Raw genomic sequence first — 17,550 nt, 5'->3', positions numbered from 1 at the left:
GGGGGGGGCAACCAGAACTCTACTTATTTTTTCAATTTTTGAAAAAAGTAGGGCCAGCTTCACAGAGGTTCTGATTCCGGCCTTATGGTACCTCGATTATACAATTACGTCACTTACATGCAGTTATAATATGATACATTGGCAATTTATTTATTATCAATGTAAGGTAGGTACGCTTCGCGTGATAATTATACCTATATACATATATAAGAATAGTGTTCATATGTAAGTTTATAACAATGACGAGCGTGTGAGTAGCCTCTGGAAATTGTGACAACGATGACGCTATCGAAAAAGTATTGAGATCAAGGTCAATGTCACGAACTTATACATATATACATATATATAGTGAGACAATCTCTTGCCTCTCAACACCACATGTTCACAGGAGGAATATAATTATGCATAAGAATCATTTAAGGTAGTAGAGAAATTATTAATTAACGAACACTAAGAACAGAATAATTTATAATTAATGAACGCAATATTTAAATAGCTTATTTTACACTTTCTTTTACTTTGCTTCTTATTTAAATATTAAACTGAGGAAAATGTTATAATATCGAGAAATTTATATTGTTCGTTAATTTTAATTATCAAAGTTCACGACTTACAGTTTTAAAAAAAGAATTTAATTGCTAACTTTTGTACGCATGTATTTTAATAACGTTTAATCGTTATCTTTTATGTGCGCGAGATAACACGTTATTTAGTATACATATAACTGTTACTTCAGCGGCTTTAATAGTCGCATGGTATTTCACTTAAGAAGCAAATTAGTATTGTTATTGATCAGTAGATATCGTTTAGTCATATATTCTTCCGGTGACTAACCGCAATGATTTGGAATTCCGTCAGCGATGATCGTACAAATTCCGCAAGGCACGTCTAGATATAAAACCTCACGTGTTTTTTTTTCTGATTTTGTTGGTGGTATTAATAATATGATAATAAGTGCATATTAATATTAGTTGTCTGATAAAAACAATTTTTTATATATAATTGTATTGCTTATTTTAATTATGAAATATATTTATATTCATTTTTTATTTTTGTTATAAAACTGGAAAAGATTTGTTCTTTCATATGCAATATATAGAGTTTGGATTTATAAATTGAAGCCTTGAGAGATTTCAATCTTATTGTCTATCTATTAGTTTCGAATGATGTAGTAATCTTCTTCTCGAATTCAATGTGCACACGTAGGAGGAATCCTGAAATGACGTAGCAATAGGATTGCCTTGGAGGCGAGAAAATCGAATAGTCGATTATGAGGCGTTCGTAGAATTGCATTTACTCGTCATGGTCGTTTGATTCATTTTTAGACATGTCCACGTGGAAGTAACGCATGCAAATTTTATCGCGCGTAAATCTATAATTATTATTTACGGATAATATTATTTCTCATAAGACGTTGTCTACTGTCTCTTAAAATCAGTTAAAAATCTGCAATTATCAATAGACAACACTTTGAGATCATTTTATTGATAATCGTCACTAAGATTAACAAAAAATAAAGAAGATAAGATAAAGATCGTCAGTTCTGATAAAATTTATTCTAGGATAAATATCAGGAAAACTATATCTGTAGTTATATAATTGCTTAAATTTTTGCGATGTTGATAGAAACGACCGTTGAAAATTGCATCAGCCAATTAAATAATAATTAATGTCCGCGTCTCAACGACGCTTTTCACTAATCTCGTTTCTTTGTTATCTTATTTATTTAAAAAATTTCGTCTTTATCGTTTATCTCGCGCGATGAAGCCATCATCCGAGTAAGTAATGCCAAAGAGTATATATACATTTGTTGTTGTTAAGGCCAATATTATAACTCGTTTTCGCACAATGAACGTATAGACACTCGCCCTAATCTTGTGATTGTGTATTAACGTATCGCGCGTATCGACGCGACGCACCGCTCTATATACCATATACTGATTCTTTCTTTTCTTTCCACGCGGTAATTTAACCATGATTTCCGTGGATAAACGCGAGACGTGGACATAATGTGCAACGCGATGCCGGGGGAAACCAGTTCTCAGAATAAAAGCGAAAGAAGAAAGAGAGTCTGACCCCGGGGGAGTGTGTTCCCGGTATACTACAGGGTGTCCCGTAATCTATCGTCCGAATAATGGAGTGAACGATTTGTACTTTATCCAAATAGATATATTTCGAGAAAAAAGTATACGCTTCGTATAAGAGTTATCTGGTCGGATTTAATATACAGGGAAAACGTGAGGCTGTACCTTGTTTAATGAATAGTTCCATAGGCCGTCACACGCAAAAGAAAAAGAGTTTGTATTTTCCAATGTAAATTGGTTCATGGTGATCATGTTTTATGAAAAAAGAAATAATTATTAGAGAAGGAGATTTTTATGTTTATGATAAACAACCCAGACAGCATAGAATCTTTATGATAAATATTTATTACTATTCATTATTTGAAATGTTATGTAAATATTTTATATAAAGCTTTATTTGAAATATATTATTGAAATATAGACTAAATATTTTATGTAATATTTATCATAAATATATCTAATAATATTTACAATAAATGTTTATGATCTGTGTAATCTAAGACCACAAAAATATTTACAAATTATTTCAAATAAGTCTTATAAATATTTATAAATATTTTGTAAATATTTTATGAATATTATGTGCTGTTTGGGAAGATATGATAGTAGTCTTTTTAAAAAACTTGTTTGTTTATCAAAAAGTAAGTACTTTAACATTCGTATATTTCTTTCGAATTATAAAATGTTTTCGCTCTGTTAATCTTTTTTACCTGTAATACAATATAAAATTTTTCCCGAAATACCAATATAGGATTATTACGTATCGCATATTGATTCACTGAGAAAAATGAAAAGTGTTATACATTATGAGATAACGTCGTCGTACGAACATAATAAAAACTTGTTCACTTTGGTACTTTATCGACGGCAGGTGTGTACTTTAATACGATACATTATATATGCCAGCTGCTTGAAACTATACACGTGTTTGCCTGAAAGCAGTATGCGTGGATTGCCAGAAAAAGCAAAGAAGCGTTATCATAAAATATCCCACATATTAATAACCAAACTTTTTGGTAAAATGTATCATTTAAATCCATATTAAATTATTCTACTTACACATACAAATTACATTTTATCAATTTTTTCTCTTCGCTATTAACTCGCTCATTTATGATTTTATCCTGGTGAAAAAATTTCGCTGAAATTATTCCATGTTTTGGAACACTTTTCGGCAAAATTTCAACATTTCAGAAAAATTTTGGTTTTAGTTCAGTTTCAACGATTTTTCAGTATGTTAGTTGAAAAATTCACTTTCAGTGAAAATTCAGTAAATTTTCAGCAATTTCGCTGAAATGTTCCAAAACGTGGAATAATTTCAGCGACATTTTTTCACCAGAGTGTTTATCTGTGAATGTTTGCTCGTGATTGTTTGTTCTAACTCAATCTGAATTATCTCGAGCGTATTAATGTTTCTAACTCGATCATTTCTCTCATCGTCGTGATAATAGCGATTTTGATAATAGCACGTTTTTTATTTCTCTCGTCATTGTGATTTGATATACCTACTGTTGGGGAAAAATAAAAAGAAGATTACTCAAAACGAAACAGCACGTATTCACGGTCAATTGATTTTCATTTGCTATTCGTGTTTTTCGGATTCTACTGTGTATACCATATATGCGATGATACGCGCGAAAGACGCGCGTTCTCGGCTAATGCGTCCATAAATTGCATGATTTTGTTGCATCGTGACAATGCAATCGTAACTCGTCGGGAAAACGAAAGAATGACAGGAAGCATATATTTTCACGAGGAAACGTTACGACAGAGTAAATGTTCAGTTAGCGGACTTTTACTCCCTTTTCCGTCGCCGAGTTCTCGCTTGCAGATTGATGGTACGTCCGTTATGTATACGGAAAAACTTCGAAGAAGTACCTTTCTTGCGTTTCACATTTTGCATGTGACGAAGTGAAAGATAATTTTGTGAGAAAATGATAAGTAGAGCTACTATATCGACATAAAAGGAAATGCGTCACATCCTTTAACTTTGTTATTCAATTCTTCTTCTTTGTATTACACAGAATGAGTATTAATATTAAATATAAAAAATTTATGTATATATATTACATATTATAGATATTTGATGCATTTTTTATAGTTATAGTTTTATGTACTTCGATAAGAGAGCATGAAACTAGATAACGTATTTGCTTTTTGCCATAAAGTCTCACTAGAATTATTATCGTTATTCCATAAAAATGTTTATATATTTTTTTCGTGATTTTTACAGTATTTTTAGTACCACAGAATTTCCATTAAATCAAACGTGTATAAAGTTGGATATGTTTTTTGAACGATCCAACTGTATGTTTTGTAAATATTTCCCAACATTTATTCTATTATCGATATTAAAACATGATAAAATTTGGTTATTTAATTATGTTATTAACGTATTATACTTATGCACTGATGAATTTATCAGATGCTTAATCAGAAAACCGTGAAACTCGCCTCAAGGAACTTGCCGTCTTTCGTAACGAATAACATTATTTGATTTGGTTAGACGAAATGAGAGCGATAAAAAATTAATCTTTTCGACACTTATTATAATATTGTTTTATATTTATATATAAATTTTTCTTGGCTTGTTGTTTAATAATTAAAATGAATTATTAGAGAAAGTATATTATAGTTATATAAAATACAACTTTATTACTCTCTTCAGAGCTTATATATTATAGTTATAATAGTGTATTATAATACACTTTAATACAAATCTTGTTACAAATATAAAAGATTAATAAGACTCGTAAATTTAAAAAACATGAATTAGGAAGAAGAACTAATATGAGAGTCAAATATGATTCTCAATGTGTAAAATAAAATGACTTACACAATACTCTCTCGCAAAAGTTTTTTAATTTTGAGGTATTTGAGATATATTTTATTTCAAATTGCTTGATTGATTATGATAAGATCATGATAACATTTTTTAATGTTATTATGTTATCAAAACTGATTGATGCTTCTGGGTATATTCTATTCGATTTTTTACTTATGTTCCACTTCGTTGCGCGATCGATAAAACTGATAAGTTCTCTATGACAGTTTCAGTATATTCTAGTCTGTCGTAACAGTTTGATCCTTTTTCTACGGAACGAAACCTATTTTTTCTCAACATGGAAATTTGTGAGATGAAAAGATGGGACGTCGTGCTGGAGTACTTTAAGGATTTCCGAGAGCTATTTAAGTTAGTGAGTGCACCCAGCTTCCATTTTCTTTAATTTCTTCAGTTAAGATTCTAACATATCTCTGATAAATTTCGTGCGATAAACGTTCAAATAGAAATGGATGGAAAGAATGATAATTTAAAAATTTTTTTCTTCCAATATAATTGTTTTGTTAGATCAGTCTTGTAAATGAAAAAGAAGCGACATCAGAGACTTCGATTTTCTGTACATATTACGAAAACATAAAATATTAATTAGCAGACGGTACGTATACTTTCGGAACATTTCTCATAAAGAACTGCCGAGTAACTCCGATGCAAGTCCATCATCTTCTCAGAAATACACCGTTTACATTTATGTCGTTACCGTATGTTCATTGTTCTCGTGTAAAAATTATGATGTCTGCGAATGATGCATAGATATGTTTGCGGATTTTCTAGCGGAATTTTTCATGATGTGAATTAGTTTCGCGCTAAGCCTTCTATGTAACTTTACGAGAATTGTGTAGATGCATTTCTTGTGTAATTCATTTCTTATGGGATTTTAACGGTGGACGTATAATTATGCGGAAATTAATTAAAATAATCTTGCAAATTGTTTATTTTATATATTATTCGTTATGATTAGATTTATATTAATTTAAACAACAAAACTTCACAAAAGAATAAATATGCTTGTCAATTATTTGAGTATAATTTGTAAATTAAAATCTTAAATTATATAAAGTTTATATTTCTTTTTCTCTGTTTTTTCTTGTAAAAGAAAATTAAAAAATGAGTTTACTACATTTACTATATTAAAAAACTCTATGAAATTAGTATTCACATTCATTCCATCCTAGGGTAAAACCACTAATTGTGGATCACTTTTTAAAAAAAAATTTATATTTTTTTTATCCAGAACAATATCAAACAATTAATAAAATATTTAATAGTCATGATTGATCATAAAGATTACATTATGGATGATTTTATTGCCGTTTTATGTGTTTTGATTTGGATTAAATAAAGTAATGACAATTATCCACAATTAGACCCCATATACTAATTGCAGACCAATTCACCAAATGCTTTATCCTTTTTGGTGGAGTTACTACATCCCATAAGGATAATAAAAATGATTTGCGCATAATATATATAACGAAATTAAAATTGATAATCCACATCTAGTTCTTGGGTCTAATTGCGTGTGTGTGTGAATAATGATGCATTTTTAACACATTCAAGTTTATTTAAAATTAATGACAATTAAAAATCAATGATAATTTTTAAAAATTGATGAAAATTAAACGTTTAGCAATAAAAAAAGAGTCAAATTATGAATAGTAACACTTTTTGCATATAGACATGTACACTCTATTTTATATTCTATTTTCGTACTTAAAACAAATAAATCTTTTTAGAATGGCACCATTTGTACACAATATCCTCTTTCGTAATAAATATATATCTTTTCTACGTGACAGAAATTGCGTTGTGAAAAAATTACTGCCATAAATATTGCACAATGTTATCAAGAGTGGTATTGCTGCAAGTTTGATTTTATCAGACATTATCTAATATTATCATCACTCAGCAGTAGCTATACGAAAAATTAGTATAAATGAAGATAAAAGAAAAAGTTTTGTTTCTCTTGTAAATTACATTGATATCGATAAAATTGATATATCAACGCAAAGAGAATTTCTTAATTAAATTTAAAAGGATGAATGTTTTGTATGATTTCTAAAATGTCTTTCATGATGCAATTTTATCGAATTTTCGATGAAAGGGGACTAATGATTTCTTTTCTCGGATAGATTGACGCGAATGGAGATGGTTTCATCAACGTTACCGAGTTGCGAAACGCTTTGGACGTTTGCGGTTTCAAAATGCCGGGCTACAAAGTGCGTCAGATGATCGAGGAATACGATGATAAGCAGCGGTTGGAGCACAAAGGTCGGCTCTCCTTCGAGGAGTTCGAAAAGCTCTGCAAGGAACTCAAGGCCAATGAATTGGGCTCCACGTTCAAGCAAGTCGTGTCGAAAAAAGAGAACCTTGAGACTTTGGGTGGAATTTCCGAGGCGTCCAGCGAAGGAACTACGCATTCTGTCAGGCTCGAGGAACAACTAGCATTCAGCGATTGGATAAATACCAATTTGTCGCACGATCCCGACTTGAAGCACCTGCTGCTTATCGATTCCGAAGGAAAGACGCTCTATGACAAGGTTAAGGATGGAATATTGCTTTGGTGTGTACAATGTATTATTATTATCCAGTCCTAAGTTATCTCTTTTTGTCATTATTTCTATAATATAAACCTTCCTAAATATATTATTATTAATACATTTAAAAAATCAGATAAAGAAATTTATTTTTATTTTCGAATTATATTCTAAAATTTTATTGAAATCTATTTTTCTAATATTTAAATTGATAAATAATGTTATTAAAAGTAATAAAAAAATATAACTGGAACTAACAAGCATCCATAAATTTCAATTAATTTTTAAATATAATAAAAAATATTGAAGTTCTATCAATTTATTTTACGATTGATAAATAACTCTAAAATTAGTTAACCTATCAAAAATTTTAATTAATTTTGCATCTATTTTTCAGTAAAATAATCAATCATTCTTGCCCGGACACCATTGACGAGCGTACAATCAACAAGAAAAATCTGACGTTGTACAAGAAGCATGAAAACTTGACACTAGCTCTGTCTTCAGCGCAAGCTATTGGCTGCAACATCATAAACATCGATGCCCATGATCTCACTAAAGGTTCGCCCCATTTGGTGCTAGGTTTGCTCTGGCAGATCATCCGAATTGGCTTATTTAACCAGATCACTCTCGAGAACTGCCCTGGTTTAGCTACTCTCCTGCAGGAAGGTGAACGAATCGAAGATTTGTTGAAGTTATCTCCGGAGGCCATTCTTCTCAGATGGGTAAATCATCACTTGGAGAATGCTGGCATCGCCAGGCGGTGCAACAACTTCCAATCTGACATTACGGATTCTGAGATTTATACTTATCTCATCAAACAAATCGCACCCAACTCGGCTGGTGTTACCTTGGAAGCCTTGATGGAACCAAATCACATGTCTAGGGCGGAGATTATGCTCCAACAAGCCGCAAAATTGGGCTGTCGTAGTTTTGTGACGCCTAGCGATGTCGTGAATGGTATTTACAAGCTCAATTTAGCCTTCGTCGCCAATATGTTTAACAATTACCCTGGATTAGATAAGCCAAAAAGCAACATTGAAGGTTTAGAATCTTTAGAAGAGACGCGAGAGGAAAAGACCTATAGAAATTGGATGAACTCAATGGGCGTATCACCACATGTCAATTGGCTCTACTCAGATCTCGCTGATGGTCTAGTGATCTTTCAGTTGTACGATATCATCAAGCCAGGCACTGTAAATTGGAATAAGGTGCACAAGAAATTCACAAAACTTCGAAAGTTTATGGAGGCATTAGAGAACTGCAATTACGCTGTCGAGTTAGGTAAACAGATGAACTTCTCGCTCGTGGGCATCGCCGGAAAGGATATTAACGATGGAAATGCAACCTTAACGTTGGCCCTGATATGGCAGTTGATGAGATCATATACATTGTCGATTCTGACATCTCTAGCGGGAACTCAGGGAAGTACCGTAGAGAAAGAAATCATTCAATGGGTGAATTCTAAACTCCAGGCAGCTGGAAAAAGCAGTATCAAAGGATTCCAGGATTATTCAATAGCGGATGGCAAAGTCGTCCTCGATCTCATCGAAGCAATCAAACCCGGCTCGGTTAATTACAATCTCGTTAAGGAGGGTGGAACTGAACATGTAAGATTTTCGCTTTTATTTCTCGATTTTTGAGAGCTTGTGTTCTCAGTTAATGTAAAAGTTAATTTGATTTGTAATGTAACTACTTTTATAGGTACGATCAATCGTACCTATAAAACCACACTTATGCTATGCTTACCTTTGTCTCACGTTATATCATTGATATCGAGCTTTGCCGGCCTTAATTTATAATGCAAGTTAATTAAACCTTGCAAAACTTTAAATTGCACAAAAATAATTTTGATAAATTTGAATCAAATATTGTCAAAATTTTTTTTAATTTTAAATGAGATACTGATCATATTCTGAAAGGAGGAAATAAGACCTCAAAAACTTTTACAGATTTCTATTTTTTTTATGACTTATACTACTTATCGTATCGGTAAAATTTAATGAATCCAAGTCAATCTCAAATTTTTGTTTTGATTGATAAAAATAATCTGTAATTGCATAAAGTACTTAGCAAACCAAACCCTCATTACACATATTTTGGTAGAAAAACACTTGTCCCTAATTTTATCCAGCATATTCAAATAATTTATACCCACAAATCGTTCAAATATCTGTCTCCGTGTCTGTAGGTATTAGTAGGTATCCATAATTAATGTTTAATTGGAAATTTTTCTCCTATATTGCTCACGGAAGTTCAAAGCTGAAAGTTTCGATTACACAAAAATGTGAAACATTTTAGTCTAGATGAATCAATCCCTCTTGACGCCTTATTGTTGGCATGATTAATCAACACTATTGTTTCTTTTGTTGCACAGGAAAATCTGGACAATGCGAAGTACGCGATATCTTTGGCACGAAAGTGCGGTGCGCGTGTCTACGCGTTACCGGAAGACATTACCGAGGTGAAGCCAAAGATGGTGATGACGGTATTTGCCTGCCTGATGGCGATGGACTACATGCCGAATATGGACTCTGTGAAAAATCAACAGAACAACGTAAATAACGGCCAATAATGTCGGCATCAATCCGTCACCGTGTTGTTCTACCTAACGCGTGCCGTTTATCTTTTGTATACAAGAACTTTTGATCGGATTGCGCACACGCTTCTTCCATGAGCGTAATATTTGTACATACCTAGATTAAGTTAATTTGTTTTTGAAGAGAATATTAGGGATTACTACTGCTAGGAAAAATTCACGAAATGAGAAGGGGAACTCCTTTGGAATCTGATGAAATATCATTTGATCCCTGTTTGTTAAACGAACGAAATACATAACAAGGAATGCTAAGATTATATTTGGTATAAGAAATTACATTATTACTATAAAGTCTAGATATTTTTTGATTAAAATGTACGAATATGTCCATATAGTCAATTAAATGTATGTGCGATATAAGATTTTCAAATTTAAAATAATTTTTAAGTAGATTATTATAAAATGGCGATAATAACTTTGATCTAAGTATTCAAGATTTACGGTATCGAATACCGATATTTCTCGTGCCAGAAAGTGTATTTACTTACAAGATAAGAAAAGTACAGATTATTATGTGTAAGTCGCTTGAATCGGCACTATTTATTCTAAACACTTTTCTACTACGTGCGACTTATCATATCTTACTGTGCAAAGTGGAATTCTCCTTCTCCATTGTTTATGCAATCATATCATTCGTTTTTACATTATACATATACCACAATATCAGATTTGTATAAATCGATTTTACATCGAGTATTCAAGTGAAACAAGTAGAAAACATGCTAGAAACCATTGAGAAATATTCAAAGCGCATACTCAAAAATTCAGAATGTACAGGGTATACCGGCATTAATTTCAACAATAGATTTTTTAGAAAAATTTTAATTTTTATTCTGTTAGCAAGAGCATCGATCATTGAACTTTAAAATGATTATTTATTGCAAAATGATAATTTTCGCGAGTTTTTTCTCTTCAAAGAAAAAAAATTAATTTTGTTGTCAAGAAATTAAAGTTTTGTACTATTCTGTATACATTTTATGTAGATAAATCTTGTTCTGCAAATACGTGCTATATACATAGAATAATTTAACACTCAAATTACATAGTACAGTCATAAATATATACTTAACACGAAATACACACATACGTATTTGATAATTTAGATGTAAGAGATTTGTGATCTATTTAAATGGTTATTTTATACACTCGGTGATTCACAGTATTCAATCAGAAGGTTATAAGTCATAACGGTCTAAAGCTTTTTGATTGACTATTTTTCTTGCACATTAATATTACATGAACGATGAATTTTATATCCAGCGTAATTTACAATGACTGTACAAATTATATACTTTATGCTTTTTTCTATATACACTAGAATATCGAGAATCACTTTTTATACATTTTGTCTGGCTTTAAACAAGAATTAATTCCTGAAATAGGAAGAAGAAGGCCTTTTGATACTTTTCTGAAATCTGCTCTCTCATTAGCGTGGCAATAGCTTCTATTGTCATTAACATATTCGATATAATGCATATGCGAAAGGTATTAGTCGACGACTGATCGTGTACTTTGTGAATGGACGACAATGAATAATAATTATGTTGACGCACAAAAGTAATTGTAATCGTGCCATTATAAGTATTGTGAAGTTTAAAACTGATTCTGATGATTTAATATTTACAATATATTTATAATCGATTCGAACCGTAACATATTTATGAATTTAAAACAATATTCATGATTGTTATCTGCGAATAAAACAGTTAAAAAATGCAAATTTCTTTCGAATATTGCGTATCTTTGCAATGTGTTATTATTACACGCAGCGTATATAGATATATATAGATTCAGAAATTAATTGTTTAAAAGAATTAGTAGAGGAAGGTCACCGATACCGACATACCACTTTGTCTTTAGACAATATTTCTTAAACAAAAAATAACAATACAACTTTAAAAACATAAATACAAAGTAAAAAAAGTGTCTTCTATCAGATAGTATAAGCAATTTTTATAACACTGTTTGCAAGTTTGCAATAATTAAGTTTTTCGTAAGTTATGCAAAAATGAGCGTCTGACAAAATGGGCTCCAAAACTGATATAGTAGGCAATAATACCAACATTCCTATTTTATAAATAAAGATATATCCTATTCTAAAGAAAACTAATTTATGAAACTATAAACATTTAAAATGACATAATATTATCAATAATATAGTCACTATTATTTTAATTACGCAATTTGCGCGCAAAAGAACACCGTAAGAATTTTCTTCTCGGATTCATAGAATTGGTTTTTAGCTGATTTGGTATAGAAATAAGCCACAAATATATGAATTATGAGTTTGTACTTCTTTAATTAGCTAAACAGATCATGATTTTACTAGTATTAATAATAAATAATAATAAATAAAGTACAATAGTTAGTTTCTGAGAAATAAGGGGGTGTCACTTTAGAAAACCTATGTCAGTATCAGCGACTTTCCTCTACTCCTTTTCTAATCAAGTGAAAGTTAAGTCGCAAGATTCGTTATTAATTAAAGTTTTTTTAGAAACAAACAATGTGAAATAAGCAGGGTTGGATAGTAACTAGTTAAAACGTTAAAAGTTAAAAAATTAATAACTTTGAACTTAACTTAGTTAATTTTAAATGCATTAATTTTTAACTTAATTTAGTTGCTTTTAAACTTTAATTTATTAACTTTTTTTAAATTAAAAATTGTTCTCTCTCTCTCAATGCTAATATTTTTTTTTCTTTTAAAGTCAAACATTAGAGAATTAATTTAGAAACAGTTCAATGATTTTTTATGATGTTTGACTTTAAAAGAAAAAAAATATTAGCATTAAGAGAGATAGAAAAATTTTTTATTTAAAAAAAAGTTAATAAATTAAAGTTTAAAAGCAACTAAATTAAATTAAAAATTGATGCATTTAAAATTAACTTTTTTTTTTAACTTAAATTAATTCAATCTTAACTTAACTTTTATTAAGTTAATACTTTATTCCTTCAACTTTTAACTTAATTTTCTTAATTTTATAAGCCATTAACTTTAACTTAATTTAGTTTAAAAAAAACATTAACTTATCCAACCCTGGAAATAAGACTGCAATATGAATACACAATAAGTAACAAAAAGACCTTATCGGTCTGAGCTGGATTGAGCTAGAAATATTAATAACTTATTTTTACATTATATTTAATTCAGCATTGAAAACATAAAAATACATTCTTATAAATACTATATATTTCCGTATAAATTTATATAGAACTAAATATGTATATAAATTCACATACCGAAATATTGTTTAGGCATTATAATATTCAGCTCAGAAATATTTTGGGACGAACTCCATTTATATTTGTATTGCGTAATTATTTGTGTGCATTAAATTTTAAAAATTACTGCAAGGGATGCATATTAGAGGTTTATTAAAAATTTAGCATGCTTCTTGCATTTACAATTATGTAGTTGACTTAGGTTACGACGAATCAACTGTTAATTATAACGGATGCTAAGTATAATTATGTTAGAAGATGTGAGAAATTATCTATAATGAATTAAGTGCAATGCATGTTATCACGATTTGCATAAATTACTTCTATTCTCCAAATTAGTTTTTTGTGGATAAATTTATTGCCTAAAAGTATTAAATTCATTAATGTCAAGGTTGCATTATCATTCCAAGAGAATACGAAGTATATGTGGATATAATTACAACGCATTCACATATAAATACGGAAAAAATTGGGTTAAAACATAAAAATGAAATTTAATGTGACTCAAATTTGAAACACGTTTATATTAGCTCTGTGTGTGATTATACGATTCAAAAATTCTCAAGGGCCATTTGCAATTGGACTAATTAGAATTAAGTATCGCAATCATTGAATAATTCTCAATTAAGATGATTATTGTATACGTATACATTTCATACATAGACACATACGCGCGTATACACACACATACGCGCGTATACACGCACATTCCATATTGTGTGTGTACGTGAACATGCGTCCATCATTCTAGTTATAATTTAATGTATGCGAAATATAAATAAAAAAATTTACTATGTGCATTTACTATTTACTAAGTTTTATTGCATTACTGTTAACTATAATAGTAATAATACATAATTAAAACTTTTAAAGAAATAATATTAAGAACATTTGATTATTATATATATATATAGATATTTATATAATAATCTTTTACTTTTTATATTGTTTTACTCTCTTATTATATAAATAATTAGAGTGTGTGTGTCCGACCGAAACTTTTACCGAAACTGGAAACGAACATTCATTACGTATCAGTTTATAGCTCTTCTTCATAAATATTAATTTTAATATGAGTAATTATTATTTCAATAATTAAATTATGATGCTTATGAAGAAGAGGTACTTATATTCTTCAGCCAAAATTGACACACAACCGATATTTCGGTTTTCGATTTCGGCCGAAATTTAATTATTATTTTAATAAATTATGATTTATTATGAAGAAAAAGTATATTATATTTATATGGACGTGTCTATACATATGGCCTTCATAGAATTCCTATTTTTTAATTTTGATTTCGGTTTCGGTTGAAATTGACATGTAGTCGAGTGTTTCGATTCAGTTTCGGCAAAAGTTTCGGTCAGATTTTTTGCATTTCTAGAGATTTTTATTATTTTCTTTTAGAGAGAATTAATTTAATTGTATTCATAACATTAACATTTTTAATAATTATTATTAATAGGAAGTAGAAATACTTCTTATGTCATGATTAGCAAGTATCTTGGTCTCGCCCGGTTTCACGATCGCGGGCGGATCTCTCGTGGCAGGCTGAATGTCTTCCAAAATTATTTTTGTAATTTCGATTATATTATACGTCTTGTGGTTTGAAATCGATATACCCTTCCTTGTTGTTGACGAACTAAAACTCGTTTCACTGATTTCCATATGACTAATCATAATATCCTAAAAAAATAACACGTACAAATGAAGAATAATTTCTGATCTTACGCTTCTTTTCGAGCACGAAGTATTAGCCAAAAATTGATACAAAATGTTAAAAATAAATTTAATTTGTTAAAAGTGTTCATAAAAAACATATCCAAACAATACAAAATCTAAAATTGTGATATAAGACGTCTTTAAGTCGTCTTTTAGACGCAAAAAACGTCTTATGATCCGATTTTAGACACTTAATTATCTGGATATAAGCAGACTATTCACAATATTGTTGTAGATAACTTACTAAATCCGCTTGCAAGCGTTGATAGACAACCGTATCACCATATTTGCGAAAGTAACTGTCTGCGTAGCAGCTGCAATGATTAAGATTCGTTTGTTTATTGATGATAAGAGTCTCTGTGGAAGTGATATGCAATCTCGGCGGCAATAGTTTTAATCGAAATCTTGTCTCGTTCGGATTTCCAACCCCAGAATGATGATACACATCGAAGGTGACGTTGCATCTGCCTATGGTGGATGCGGTTTCACCCTCAAATGTGCCATCCCCGATATTATTAAAATTGTCGCCGGGATGCAGCTGCTCGACCACCGTCTTCAAGATGTTGAGGTCATAGATTCGCGTCAGCTGGCTCGTGATGATATTCTCGATGCCTTTCTCATCAAAAAATAACTCGATAGGCGCTTCAGTGATATTTTTTCGCCGGCTCACGATATTGTCTTCCTCACCGATCATACCAAAATCAAAGCCATCGACGTATCTAAGGCTACAGCTCAGAGTATTATTTCTCCTCGGGATGCAATGCAATCGAGAGGTGATACGATAGCCGGACGGATTACCGCATGCTGGACGAGAACACTGTGGTATCCCTGTCACGTTCATGTGAACAGTGAAGATGTACTCTGGTCCATACGGCCACGCACCATCCTCGATAGGAAGTTGCACGGCTAAAGAATTAAAATTTGTATGTGGCAATTTATAGAACATTATCACTCTTATCATTAGGTCATTATTAATTATCGCGGCTTTATATTTTATTTGTAACATTTATTATCTATTTATTGAAAGACATACGCTATAAAAACATTACTTTTTAACCTTTATACACACGATTAGGTCATTCGTGTCCTACACACTTTTTATTCTAGAAACTAAAAACACTTAACTAAATGGTTCCATCTTTTCCTATTTTTTTTTAGGTATACAACTTTATAAAAATATTTTCTGAAGTATACGTAAGAATCACTTAATAACTGTTTTATACTCGTAAAAGTAATGAAAATTAATTTGAGACACATCGTATGTAACAAAGGTTCGGAAAATCATCGTGTGTATTAAAAGTTAATTTCACGAAAGAGAAGAAATATAATTTATAAAGAAACATATAAAATTTACAATGATATGTTAATTTATGAACAGTTGACTTACCTAAAAAGAATGGTATAAATATTGCAACGATCATATCACCGTATATATAAATCGTGGTTTGACGCCACTCTTAATCTTGAAAGCGCTTTTATACTGCCTTTATGTCGTTAAGGACATTCTTATTATGTAATTCATTTTAATTCACCCGACGCATCAGCGCCAATTATATTAGAAGACTTCGTGGAAATGTAATCCACTTGCTTTTGACCTTTAACAGATTTGCTACAATTGCATATTTCCTAGCACAAGACTAAAATTTTGTGCGTTACAATTAAAATTTTATGTATTACTTAAGTTCAAAGTTTCATGCTAGAGTATATCCAAAATTTGTTGCAGGAAATAGTATTATCCTCTCATGAAATGTCCGTGACGAAACTGTATAATAGTTACTTACCTTGGATAAATTATTCATTAACCTGCCTCTGAAAATATTGAAAGCTCATAGCTTTTTTCAGAAAAAATATACTCCCTAGAATTTTAAGTTAAAACGAATTAGTAGGTTAGAAGTGTGTGGTAGCGTGTGGATAAAAAGAGTTAAGGGATCAAAGATGAAAAGAAGAACTTAATTTTATACACAAGATACTGTTTATTTGATACTGTTTACAATTTGATAATCTTAATTTGATTAAATATTTAATACCAGCAAATTGTATAGCTTGCCTGCAATATATGTAACGTGACATATAGATATACAATATATTATCAGAGACAATATATAGATATATATTGTCGCTTTAATTTATAAAATTGCTTGGTATATCATTGTTAGTATTTAAATCGACCAGTTCGGGGTAGGACAGAGTCGGAAGTTCATTCGGCGCGGGTTCAATGCTGTTTAGATTAATCTGTATTATTTCTTTAAATGATAACGTCTCCATTTCGGATTCTTCAGTCGGATATCTTACTATTCCATCGAATTCAGTGAAGGTTTCGAATTTGTTTGAATTGACCTGTATTTTGCTAACAAATCTCCTCTGCAAAAAAGTACAAAGCAAAAATTTATATATGTACACACACTGTTAGAAATGTTCTTAAATTTCATTAACTTTTAATGTACATTGGTGAATGAAGTTTAATTTCTCTGTAACTGAAAGGACTATTAATGCACATGTTAATGAAATTTAAGTTTACAGTAACTGAAAAATTAAGTGTAATGAAATTT

General features: G+C 30.5%; 3 protein-coding genes across 4 annotated transcripts in view; 1 reads left to right on the top strand and 2 right to left on the bottom strand.

Moving 5' to 3' along the window:
• The window catches only part of Fim (plastin-2 fimbrin), a 29,683-nt gene extending 18,758 nt beyond the window's left edge, over nt 1-10,925 (top strand). Inside the window, exons 1-4 of one of the 2 annotated variants that reach the window (XM_018507386.1) lie at nt 5,163-5,281; nt 7,056-7,486; nt 7,858-9,070; nt 9,838-10,925. In XM_018507386.1, the coding sequence (XP_018362888.1) occupies nt 5,207-5,281; nt 7,056-7,486; nt 7,858-9,070; nt 9,838-10,035 (1,917 nt within the window). In that variant the 5' untranslated portion in view covers nt 5,163-5,206 and the 3' untranslated portion in view covers nt 10,036-10,925. Of the gene's footprint in view, nt 1-5,162; nt 5,282-7,055; nt 7,487-7,857; nt 9,071-9,837 lie in introns of those variants that run through there. The other variant, XM_018507387.1, reaches the window with a different exon arrangement.
• Nucleotides 10,926-14,270: 3,345 nt separating this feature from the next.
• LOC108761056 (uncharacterized) lies at nt 14,271-16,458 on the bottom strand. Its single transcript, XM_018507388.1, has 3 exons — nt 16,389-16,458; nt 15,246-15,907; nt 14,271-14,965 (listed from the first exon to the last, which is right to left on the bottom strand). The coding sequence occupies exons 1-3, from the start codon at nt 16,420-16,422 to the stop codon at nt 14,738-14,740; spliced, it is 924 nt and encodes a 307-aa protein (XP_018362890.1). The 5' UTR covers nt 16,423-16,458; the 3' UTR covers nt 14,271-14,737.
• Nucleotides 16,459-17,085: 627 nt separating this feature from the next.
• Nucleotides 17,086-17,550, bottom strand: part of LOC108761057 (uncharacterized) — a 1,977-nt gene continuing 1,512 nt past the window's right edge. Inside the window, exon 3 of the mRNA XM_018507389.1 lies at nt 17,086-17,362. Within this exon, the coding sequence (XP_018362891.1) occupies nt 17,123-17,362 (240 nt within the window). The 3' untranslated portion in view covers nt 17,086-17,122. The remainder of the gene's footprint in view (nt 17,363-17,550) is intronic.

Source organism: Trachymyrmex cornetzi, unplaced genomic scaffold, assembly GCF_001594075.2.
Source record: "Trachymyrmex cornetzi isolate Tcor2-1 unplaced genomic scaffold, Tcor1.1 scaffold237, whole genome shotgun sequence".
Lineage (NCBI taxonomy): Eukaryota > Metazoa > Arthropoda > Insecta > Hymenoptera > Formicidae > Trachymyrmex > Trachymyrmex cornetzi.
Note: the sequence above shows the minus strand (reverse complement) of the source record. Positions and strands in the feature narration are given on the sequence as shown.